The 11,656-nt window shown below is 60.2% G+C and overlaps 1 protein-coding gene across 2 annotated transcripts; it reads left to right on the top strand.

Annotated features, from left to right (window-relative positions):
- Positions 1–15: 15 nt before the first annotated feature.
- Positions 16–11,571, top strand: TESC (tescalcin). 2 transcript variants are annotated; one of them, XM_054219849.1, is made up of 9 exons: positions 16–580; positions 2,083–2,485; positions 8,905–8,974; positions 9,916–9,996; positions 10,226–10,365; positions 10,469–10,530; positions 10,602–10,709; positions 11,126–11,173; positions 11,283–11,571. In XM_054219849.1, the coding sequence occupies exons 2-9, from the start codon at positions 2,140–2,142 to the stop codon at positions 11,358–11,360; spliced, it is 933 nt and encodes a 310-aa protein (XP_054075824.1). In that variant the 5' UTR covers positions 16–580; positions 2,083–2,139; the 3' UTR covers positions 11,361–11,571. The 2 variants fall into 2 exon arrangements, with proteins under 2 accessions (XP_054075824.1, XP_054075825.1); XM_054219850.1 differs by lacking the exons at positions 16–580; positions 2,083–2,485 and adding an exon at positions 4,453–4,583.
- Positions 11,572–11,656: the final 85 nt, after the last annotated feature.

The following is an 11,656-nucleotide window of genomic DNA, read 5'->3' as shown; positions in this document are numbered from 1 at the left end:
AAACCAGCTAGGCTTCCAGGGGTGGCAAGCGCAGTGGTAACGCTGTGGTCCGGTTGGCCGCCTCGCTGATGGTACAAACTCTCCTAATGCAGAAGATGAGCTTCTAGTGCGTCTTCATGCCTGCTAAACACACTCAGTCCATGTTCTTACCTTGTTTTTTGGTCTGTTCATCGTGTATGTCCAAGGCAGGATCTGCGGCACAGCCGTGAGTGCTCCCAGGAGGATTTTGAACCTTGTGGCTCTGTTTCATGGAAGCCTTGAGGTCAGTGCCGGTATGACTTTGATGTATGGGGAGCTTCCACTCACTGCCGTCTCCAACCTATAGGTATTTATGCAATACGGTGGGATCGTGACTGGAAACTGGCCAACCCTGGAGGCAGCCAAACCGTGTATGGAAGAGAGATGTTAATTCCTGCAGCCTGAGGCCTTCTTCCTTTTTGCCAAAAGAGGACGGATTTTGGGGGAGCGCATACTCCGCTGCCCAGAAGGGAAGAGCTTTAGCAGCTCAAGGCACATGAATTTCACCATGACTTAAAAACCCGGACAGAACCACTGCAGAAAAGGTTTTCCTTGGGTTCAGGTATTATGGGGTGCAGCGTGATGCGGTGTTTGTGCATACACAGAGCCTGCATACCTGTGTGAGTTTCCGAAGCAACATCTCTGTAGATGTCTCTAGAGTCTCCTCTCACTGTCCAGTTGCAATACAGTAGTTATGTCAGAGATGAGCATTAGGTACCGTAGAGTTAGGTGGATGCTCTTAGCCTATTATAGCACTTCGGGTACTGCCACGTGAAATCACACAGCCCTCTTCTTAAAAGAATGCTTGAACTGCATGCCATCCTATTGAAATACTGAGCACTGATTAAATATGAGAAATAAATACTGAAAGCCCAGCCCTTTTGCCAGCGGAGTGGTGGTGGTCTGCAGGAATCTCGGTGCTTTAGGGAGAACGGCCTGGCGTGGTTAGTGCTGAGGAATGGTGAAGGTGCTGTACTCCACCTAGAACTATGTCTTTCAAGAAGTCTCTACTGAAATGAACTTGGAGGGCGGGAAGGAGGAAGAGACTGAAGAATTTCTACGGAAGCAGAATGGATGCGAGTGGAAGCAGGGCAGGGAATCGTCAGGCAAAAATCTTAAAATCCATCTCTTGGTTTTGAGGGTTGGAGTAGACCCCAACCCTCCAACCCTTTTTGAGGGTTGAAAGCAGATCCCAAGATTCCTAGCAGGTCTGGAAGGTTGGGAATGGGACTGTTGAATCTCAAGGTGGATGCCTGTAGCTGAGATGAGGTGTGCAGGAGCAGCGCCTGGGCTCCCCGTTCACAGCCTCGGCTTTGAGGCTGGTTTTGTGACAGCATGGATACCGGTCAGCCTCTTGGGGCTTTATGCTCCCCCCCCTGCCAAACGGGCACTCTAATGCCAGGTAGAATCGTGCCATAAAAAAAAAAAAAAAAAAAAAAAACCACAGAAAGTCAACAGAAAGCTTTCCAAAGTTTCTCTGAAAACTGGTGCTGGACAATGTATATCTAACCCCCTTGAAAAAGTGCTGTGTACTTTTAAGACGGGGTGCCAGAGTAGTTAGCAGAGCCTGTTACACCTATCTTTCGGGGGCCACCCTATGTTTGTACCCTGCAAAGAGTCTGGCCAAGGAGGAGGCGTGGGAGCTGTGGTTCACGCAGGCTTCCCCCCCCACCCACGGACTCTTACCCATTTCCCTTTTTGCGTGGGGTGCAATAAGGGGAGCGTTACTGTGCAATAAGGGGACAGACGCGCTGCAAGTGACTTCAGTACGCGAGGCCGCCCAGCCAGCCCTGTAACTAAAACCTCTCATCCCTTCGGCAAACGTTTTATAGAGGAGCCGTGTCCTCGGGCAGGTCTGCCTGTCTGCTTTGCTGTGCAGACCATGTCAGCGCATGGTTATGTGGGTGTTGGTGTCGCCCGGGGAGCACAGACACAGCTTTGTACGTGCCAAATTTGAAAGAGACTGGAAGCATTTCAGTAGGACATCAGTCCCATTTTGGGGCGTGAGACCAAACCAAAGGAAATGGTGTGTAAAAGCTCCCCCTTTTTATCCTGTTTGCTTAGGCGTGCTGGCCACCTCGTTCCGTGTCCTGCTGCTGCCTGTGGGGCAGGCTCTGTCGCATGCAATGGGTCAAATCTTTGGTCTCAGGGGGGAGGAATTCCCACATTAAGTACCTGCAGCTCTGGGAGGCCTCGTTCCAAGTATCCAGGATGGCCAGGGAAAACTCAGAACCCCACAAGGATGCCTCTCTGTCCCTGCTTGAGCAACCTCTTGAGATGCACATCAGTTCCCGGGTCCAGCAGAGATGGGAAACACCTCTTTGGGTTGATGGAGGTCACATCGGGAGTTTCCCTGTGCCTCAGGCGGCTCTTCTGTCCCCCCTCGTCCCTCCTGGCGGCACAGGCATCTCTGCAGTCACCATTTGCCCAAGAAGACAGCAGTGGATCCCAAACATTCCTTGTGTCCGTGAGTAATGTCCAGGTCTGTGTGGATGTACGTATGTTAAAGATGATACATATGCGTATACATCGCAATTTGTCCTGTCGTATCTGTGCAGGGAGAAGGGATGTCTTTCTTTCTGGAGAAGGTGGAATTGCTGCCCTTCTCTTGTCCGCCTTTAGTCCCCCGCCATCCCACTGAGCAGGGCTGTCCTGGGTGGTCTGGTGCAGTACCAACGTCCTCTGGTCCTGAGTCACCTGGGGGCAGAGTCCTGTGGACCGAACAGCCAGGGTGCTCTCACGTTAAAATGGCTTTCTGGAGGGCGAAGGGAAAAAAAAAAAATACGGAGTTGGGGGAAAGAGGAGGCTGGGAGGGGGCAAGGAGAAGCGGTCGGCGCTGCCTGGGTCGGTCATCACTGCCTGGGTCGTCGGGGGAAATGGCCGGGAGAGCTGAGCAGCAGGCACGGGCTGGTTTTGAGCAGTGCCACGGGGTTTGGGGGCTCCGGTGGGCTATAAAGTTCTGTTCCCAGATTCCCCCGAGCAGGGAGTGAGGGCAGCAGCCTCCTCGGGGAGGTTTGTCCTCCCTTATGGGACCATGTCTTGATGTGCTGCTGCTCCTGAGGGAGGCTGAAGAGTTGATCAGCAAGGGGGCTGTTCCCTGGGGCAGGGGAGGGACAGGTAACGGTGCGGCAGCCCCTTGGGATATCTTCCATCCCCTCTGCACCCATCCCGACACAGGCACAGTGTCCCGACAGTCCCCAGGGCAGGGCCTGAGGCCTTGGTGATGAACCGTGGCAGTTTGTCACCAACTTTTACAGGAAAAAGAGAGACCCCCGAAGCCCTGTGCGCCAGCCAGAGAGCTGCATCCTCCGGGGCTCTGCCACCGAGCGCAGGAGGGCGAGGGGAGGAAAGGACCCCTGGGCCTCTTCTCGTCCCTTCCAGGCCACCATCACATTCACGCCAGGTTGCTCAGGGTATTGTTTCGAGCATCCAAAGGATGTCACAGTTCCATGGGCCTGGCTCTTCCCTGCACAAGGAGCCAGGGACTGGCTGCTTGGGCAAGGACAGAGCGGTGCTTGTGTTACTCCTCTCTCCCACCCACCTCCTCTTGCCTGGGCTGGGCAAAATGACACAGTAGATGAAAAATTATCTGTCCCAGGCCCGAAGGGTCCCTGAGCCCCAGGGTCACCCTGACACTGACAGCAGAGGTTGCAGGATGGGGACATCTCTCCTTTCTTTTTTTTTTTTTTTATTTTTTTATTTTATTTCTTTTAAAGCAGGTATTTTATTGGATCTGGGACAGCTGGAGCTTGGAAATTATTCAGTTCCTTTCCTGTTTCTATTCGGCTTTAAAAAAATAAATGACCCTGACTTGCTCCCTGCTGCCGTAGCGCGCTCTGCGTCCTGAGCTGCCTGTCTCTTGCGGAACCGCTGCGGTGTCTCTTGGAAGCGTTTTGCTCTTCCCCTGCGCTGGGGGGAGGTGGATGTGTCCCTGCCAGTGCCCGACTACGGGCTGGCAGCGAGAGAGAGGGTGCCACAAACACCCCCTCGGCACCGCCTGGGGTGCCAGACACCGCCTCTGGCCCTGAGGAGGGCTGGGTTTCTTTTGGGGGGACGCGGTGTTACTTCTACCCCTCTCTCTCCCCGCTTTTTTTCTTCCCGGCCTCCGCTGTCCCTGGGCAGAGCCAGGGAGGGGGGAAGCCGCAGGGCTCCTGTGGGAGCGGGGGTTCTGCTGGAGGGAGACCCCAGGCTGGGGGGGGGGGGGGGGTTGTGTGGATACGGGGGCCTCTCCCTGCCTTTCACCTGGGTCTGTCTGGGTCCGGCAGGGCCACGAGTGCCTTCAAGTGCCACCAGCACAGCGGGGAGCCGCCCCCGCTCCGAAGGGGGGGGGGTGTCCCCTGCACGCCGGCCCGCTGGCGGGGCTGTTCACTCTGGAACCTAAGGACGGCGCGGCGGCGGGGAGCTCAGGGACCCGGGGGAGCCCCGCCGCCGCCGCCGCCGCCTCCCTCCCCGCCTCGCCCGCCCTTATAAGCGGCGGCGGCGGCGGCGGCCGGTGCAGCGGCCCGGCATGGGCTCCGCGCACTCCGTGCCCGCCGAGATGCGGGAGCTGGCGGACAGGACCGGCTGTGAGTACCGCCCCCCCTCCCCGGGACCGGGGCAGCCCGCACCGGGGGCACCTTGGCCGGGCCCTGCCCGCTGCCTCCCGTCCCGTCCCCCCCCCCGGAGCGCTCCTGCCCCACCGCCGGGCACCCACCCCCCTCCCGGTGGGGGACACGGGCTGCAGGGGACATGTCACTCGTGGGGGGGGGGGGCGGGCTGCAGGGAACATGTCACGCGGGGGGGGGGGGGGGGGAGGCAGGACATGTCACCCGGGGGCTGCAGGCATGTCACCGGGCGATGGAGGGCTGAAAGGGGGCGGGGCGGGGGGGGGGGGGGGACACGTAGGCATGTCACCTAGGGGTGCTGGCATGTCACCGAGGCACGGAGGGCTGAAAAGGAGTGGGGGGGGGGGGGGGTGTAGACATGTCACCCGGGGGTGCTGGCATGTCGCCAGGGAAGGGGGGGCGGGATGTAGGCATGTCACCCAGAGGTGCTGGCATGTCACTGGGGGATGGAGGTGATGGGGGAGGACGGTAGGCCTGTTACCCAGGGGTGCTGGCATGTCGCCAGGGGTTACGGAGGGGGGATGCAGCCATGTCACCCGCAGGGATGCTCCCGCGCACCCCCCCGGTGCCGCACCACTGGCAGCCGGGGCATCGAGCGCACACACGTGTGAGCCCCCAGCCAGGCTTTGCCCTCCCACGCCGCTGCTGCACGACATTGTCCCCGTGTCACTGTTTTGCCCGTTAGCCACCGTCTCCCCACCGTCTCCCCTCTCCCAGCGATGCTCTCGGGGCCGGTACGGCCCGTAACGAACACCCAGCAGTGCCGGGGACAGGGCTTTGCAGCAGGGATGTGACCCAGGGCTCCGAGCAGGGCTTGGTGCACAGGACACGGGGTGGTCGTGTCCCTCCTGGGAAATGTCATCGTTCCGGGACGCCCCAGGACGTGGGCACGGAGATGGGGGTGCTCCTGCCGGCTTCCTCCGGCTCCTGCGGTACCAAGAGCGGGCTGGGATGGAGGGAGGCAGCTCTGGGGACCTGCCACCTGCCCCAGCTCAGGGTCGGGGAGGGGGGTCCAGCAACCCTCCCCACGCTGCCACTGACCCGCTCCTCCTCCTCCCCGGGCACCCAGGGGTGGACTCAGCCCCCCCATGCCACAGGCAGGAGCCCAGGGGGTGGGAGGAGGTTTTTGGGGACCGCCTTGGCCTGGGGCGCGCTGCCCGGGGGCCCTTCTCTGGCACCTGCCTGTGGGAGGCACCGGTCTCGCGCCCAGCTGCGCCCGTGAATCAGTCCTGGGGAAGGGTTTGCAAAGGCAACACCCAAAAAAAAGTCTCATCGAGACCAGATTTCAGGGGGCGGTGCCCCCCCCTGCCATGACCGGGGTGCACGCGGGGCTCCCACTGTGCTGTGGCTGCTGGGGGGAAGGCAATTTTGTTTTTCCAGGCTTGCTGCTGCGGTACAAGCTCGTGGAGGGCATCGCAGTCACCCTTGGTCCCTTGGGAGGAGCAGGGACAGGGCAGGGCTCCCGAGGTGTGTCCATGGCACGGTCCTTTGCCTTCTCCCCAGTGCTTGAAACCCCAAAAAACCGCAAGGGCACCCCCAAACTGCCTGCTCAGGGCCATCGGGACCAGTTCCCATCCCTGCTGCCACGTGTTTGGTCGCCAAGCTGCAGCAGCGGCGTGTGCCTGGTGCTGAGGTGGCTCTTCCCGGGACGGTGTGGTCTTTTCCCGGCCGGTCCAGCGCGGGGAACCGCGGCACAGGGAGGGCAGCGATGGGGGGGCTGAGCCCCTCCGGTGCGTCCCTTCCCCGGGGGATGCCCTTTGCTCAAGCAGCACAAACCACCGGAGGCTGAGAAAGAGCAAACCCAGCGCCCTTGGGTTTAAATACTCATTTTTATTTTTTTTTTTTCCCCTATAGCGTAGGTCGCCGGGCTTGGACACGGGCCCTGCAGCATCAGAGCGCTGAGGCTGTCTCTCAGCCACGCGAGCAGCCGCTGCCGCCCTTGAGCCAACCCTTCTCGCAGGAAAGCCTTTGCCCTTTGTGCAGGTGCAGCTTTTGTATTCCTGGAAAGCAGCCGAGCGCTGCCGCCCTTCGCAGCATCAGGAGACCTGCCTGCACCCCAGCCCACCCCGGGGGAGGAAGACTCGGGTTTGGGGAAAGAGGGAGGAAGAGCCTTTCTCTTTGCCTGGCAGCCGGATGGGGAGCGGGGCTGGACCGACCGTGAGCATCCAGCCAGTGACCCCAGTTTTTCGCCATGTCAGTGTTGGGGACGTTTTTCTGAGCGATCCAAGATTTTTGGCGCGCAACCGAGTCCCAGATGCTGAAGGCTCGGTGGCCCAGCGGCTCCCATGGTGACGGGCGATGTCGTCAAGGGAAAAAGCGAAAGGTCACTTCTCTGTGGCCGAAATTGGAAAGCAAAGTCCAGAGAAAGTTTGAGAACGTGTGTGTGTGTGTGTGTGTGTGTGTGTGTGTGACAGCAGGGCACGAGCCAGAACGTCATAGGGGTGAGTCGTGGTGCCGTGCAGCCGGGCATCGCCGCCTGAGAGCCTGCGAGTTCGGAGGGGGCACCCCAAAACTTAGTGCGGGGGCTTAGACGGCCTCATCCTGCGAAGGGGCTGGCGGCTGCCAGCACAGAGAGCGAGCAAGCCGCGGGGCAGACACCGAGCCCCAGCAGCGAGCCCAGATGGGTTTTCCAGTCCATTACTAGAGGTCTGTGACTGCTCAGCCGGGCTCATCCATACAGCTGCTATTTCGAGGCTGTGAAACAGCGCTCACAACCAAAGGACATTATTTAAACATCATAAAAGCGAGCGAGGGAGCCAGCACCAGAGCTCAACATTGGCCTGTTGTCTTTCAGCCGCGGCGATTCACCATTTGCAACCCCTCAATTAGACTTTATCGTGCTTTTATCTTTCTCCGTGCCGCCGGGAAAGGCTGATGAGCGGAGGCTGGCGCGGACCTGCCCCGTGCCCGGCTCCGGCCGTGGCTCCAGCGAGGGTGTGGGTCCAGCTGGTGCCTGACAGACGCCACCAGCTCCTGCAAACAGAGCCGAAAGCAGCTTCCCTGGCTCCTGGGAATGGCTGCTCTCAGTGTTTGCACCGGAGCGTCGGGCTCGGTGCATCTTCAGGGGTTTGTGGAGCTTGGATACAGCCTATAGAGAATAGCGGGGGGAAAAAAATATAGAATCACAGAATGGTTTGGGTTGGAAGGGACCTTAAAGATCATCTTGTTCCCACCCCCTGCCTTGGGCAGGGACACCTCCCACCAGCCCAGGTTGCTCCAAGCCCCGGCCAACCTGGCCTTGAACCCCTCCAGGGATGGGGCAGCCACAGCTTCTCTGGGCAACCTGGGCCAGGGTCTCACCGTCCTTATAAAATAACCAGGTTCGGGATTAAGGAGGTGAAAAGATGCTGCTGAGCCTCGTGCTGTAACCTCATGGGGCTCCAAGCAAGGCTGATGGGCACCCCGCTTCCAGCCCTTGCCCCTTCCCTGGGGGAGGCAGCGTCCACCCCCGTGGTCTGGGGCTTCCCTGCAGCGATTGCAAAGCCCGGCTTTGCTTTTCGGGTGCCGATGCGTCTCCTCCATGTTAAGCCTTTCCTTGCCCCTGGTGGCAAGACACAGGTGGCTTTTGGCATTGTGGGGTTTTTTGGGGTTTTTTTTGGGTTTTAATGTTATTTTCTATGGCCTGGCACGGCTGTGGGCATGAGCGCATGAACCTGCTGCAAGGAGAGATGTCCAGAGGCGTTCCCTGCACGTGCACCAAGAAACCCCAAATGAAATGGTCAAGCCTGTTTGAAGGCTCTGCTACTGAGGAGCCTAAACTGGGGGGGGGGGGGGGGGGGGGGGGGGGGGGTGTAGAATCCTGTTGTGCTGTGCCGTCCCATGCCATCCCGTGCCATCCCATGCCATCCTGTGCCGTGCTGTGCCATCCCCTGCAGTCTGGACCATGGGAGTTTCTGTAGACCAGGAACGGTGATGAACCAGCCTTTGGTGTCACCCCCCTGCTGTGACCAAGGGCCCAACGCAGCCAGATGGCCCTTGGGGGGCTGCACAGAGCCACCAAAGGGGACTGGGGATGGGGACAACCGTGTCAAGAAGTGCCCAAGGCCCTGCCCTGCTGCTGGGGGGGGGGGTGGGGGGGGTGGGGATGTGGGGGCCTTTTGGCTGTTGCTGGATGGGGTGGGCTTCGGTGGTGTCCCCAGGGAATGAGTTTTGCAACAGTTTTCGGTGCCCACCAGTCTCCTCGTGTCCCTGGGCAGGACGTGAGCTCTGCAGGGGGGTGTCCCGGGGGCTACCCTGTGCCCAGGGACCCCTGTCACCTCCCTCTTTTTCCCCCCCCCGACAGTCACCTCCGAGCAGATCGAGCACTTACACCGGCGATTCAAGCAGCTGAGCCGGGACCAGCTGACGATCCGGTACGGCCCGTCCATTCCCAATGCCGGGGACTGGGGGGCTGGGGGGGTCCCCGGGCTGTGGGGACGCGCGTGTCCTTCCCGGCCGTCCCCGGGCCGTGCTGGCCTGGGGCTCTGCAGCGTGGCGGCGCGGAGAAACGAGGGGAAAGGAGCGGTGAAGCAGCGGCCCGAGAGCAGGGTCGCTCCTGCCAAGCATCCCATTTCCCCCTGGCTTTAAGATGAGTTTTGGGGGCCGGGGGTGGCGGGGGGAGGGGGGAGATGTCCCTACATAGCAGCTACGGTGGCGTTTGTCATCCCCTTCCTCGCACCGAATTCTGCGTCCTCGGGAAAGCTCCGGCACGTCCTGCCGGCTTCACCAGCCACACGAGGAGCCAGGGGGGGCCAGGGAGCCCAGCTGCCCTCTGACCCCCCCCCCAGGAGATTATTTCTTTGCTGTAATAAAGAGTCGATAGCAAGCGACGGGCAGAGGCCGAGCCCGGTGCCGGCGCAGCACAACGCGGGACGGCGCAGGGCAGGGGAAGCTGAGGGGAGGGTGGACGGCGGAAGCTCCTTTCCCTCGCCTCGTCGAGCCCCGTGCGGGACGTTATTCCTGGGAAAAGGCTCTGAAAACCATGGTAGCCGTTTGCAGGTTGAGCCGCCGTGTCCCAAAGCTTCCCCAAACCCCATTTTAGCGGGGACGGGGAAAAAAAAAAAAAAAAAAAAAAATCCCCTGTTGCGGCACCAAGCACAGAGCCGGGCGGCAGCACAGCTGGCTTTCAGGCTGAATTGAGGCAAATAGGGGTTTTCATGTAAAAACTTCTCTTTTTTGGGGTGTTTTTTTTTTTTTTTTTTCCATGCTTGCTTTGCAAGAATGGGGCTGGGGCTTCTGTCGCAGCCCTTCGCTGAGCGCCCGAGCGTCTCCCTCCTCCCTCACGCCTCGGGCTCTCTCTCTGGTTCCTTTGCAGCAAGGAGAATTTCGACAGCATCCCCGACCTGGAGTTCAACCCAATTAGGGGGAAAATCGTCCATGCCTTTTTCGACAAGCGGTGAGGACACCCCCGGCACCATGATGGGGGAGGGGGAGGTAAAACGGGGTTATCCTCTGAAAGCGGGACGTGGCGGGGCAAAGATCTTCTCCCTAAAGGCTGGGATGGAGCCGGGGGAGGAAACCCCAGTCCTAAAGCTTTGCTGAGGGATGCACGGCGGGGGGGAAGCAGGCGGCCGGGGAGGGGTGTGTGTCTCGCTGCCCGTCAGCGGTGGCTCCGCTCTCGGCAGGAACCTGCGGCAGGAGTCGGACGGGCTGGCGGATGAGATAAACTTCGAAGACTTCCTGACCATCATGTCCTACTTCAGACCCATCGAGATGAACATGGACGAGGAGCAGCTCGATCGCTTCCGCAAAGAGAAACTCAAATGTGAGCCTTGTCCAAAGCCCAGGGCCGGGGAAGGCGGTGGGGGGGACACACACGGCGGGACGGGGCTCCCCTGACCCTGCCGCGCTCCTCTCCTCCCTCCCAGTCCTCTTCCACATGTACGACTCGGACCACGACGGGAAGATCACACTGCAGGAATACAGAAATGTAACGTATGGTCCCTCCCGTCCCGTCACCACCGAATTCCCGGCCCCGGCTTTGACCCCGCTGCCTCATAGGTGGTGGAGGAGCTGCTGTCGGGGAACCCCCACCTGGAGAAGGAGTCGGCGCGGTCCATCGCCGACGGGGCCATGATGGAGGCAGCCAGCATCTGTGTGGGACAAATGGTGGGAGCCGGTTCCTTGCTCTATCGTGGCACAACGGCGCTGTGATGGTATCAAAAATGGGGCTGGAGCGTGTCCGTCCTGCCCGGGGCATCTCCCCTGTCCCCGGGCTGCTTTGGGCAGAGAGGTTTTTTTCGCAGGCAGCAGCTTTCAGGGTTTTTCTTTTCCATTATAGAGGCCAAGGGGGGGTGAGCAAACAGCACCCCGCAAAGCACCACCCTCAGTGCTTGGGCCTTCAGCTTCTTGCAGCCGTGGTGGTTCTGAGAACCAGTTTTGGGCTGGCCGTGGGGCACAGTGCGCCCATGGGAGCCATGACCCACAGCCCCAAGGGACCCAACCCCCTGGTGACGCCGTGCCCCGAGGCCCCTGCCCCATTGGCGTGGGGCAGCCGTAAAGTTTTCTCTCTTGCTTCTCCACAGGGGCCGGACCAGGTGTACGAGGGCATCACCTTCGAAGACTTCCTTAAGGTTGGTGGCATCCCTGCTCGCCTCCGGGTGGTCGCAGGGAGCTGGGTGTCCGGCGTTGGCACCGAGCCGAGCCCCCGCCCGGCCCCGCTCTCCCCCTTCCCCTTTGCAGATGTGGCAGGGGATCGACATCGAAACCAAGATGCACGTTCGCTTCCTCAACATGGAGACCATCGCGCACTGCTACTGACCTCCAGCTCCCTCCTGGGAGCCAGAGGAGGAGGAGGAAGAGGAAGAGGAGGAGGAGGAGGGGGAGGAAGAAGAGGATCTGCAGCAGCTCCATGTTCCTGGCACCAAGCGCTTTGTACCCGCCCGCGTGCCTGTCCCGCAGCGGGGCTGCCTTCTGCTCTCTAGAAACATAAGAGGCTTTTATCTGTAATAAAAAGGTACTTCTCTTTTTACTCCTTGCTGAAAAATAATTCATCCATCCCATCGCCCAGGGCCTGGCGGGGTCTCTCCCTGTGCAGAAAAGCCGCCGTCAATCCT

The sequence above is a fragment of the Rissa tridactyla genome, chromosome 13 (genome assembly GCF_028500815.1).
Source record: "Rissa tridactyla isolate bRisTri1 chromosome 13, bRisTri1.patW.cur.20221130, whole genome shotgun sequence".
NCBI classification, from domain to species: domain Eukaryota; kingdom Metazoa; phylum Chordata; class Aves; order Charadriiformes; family Laridae; genus Rissa; species Rissa tridactyla.
This window is presented reverse-complemented; position numbering and strand designations above follow the sequence as displayed.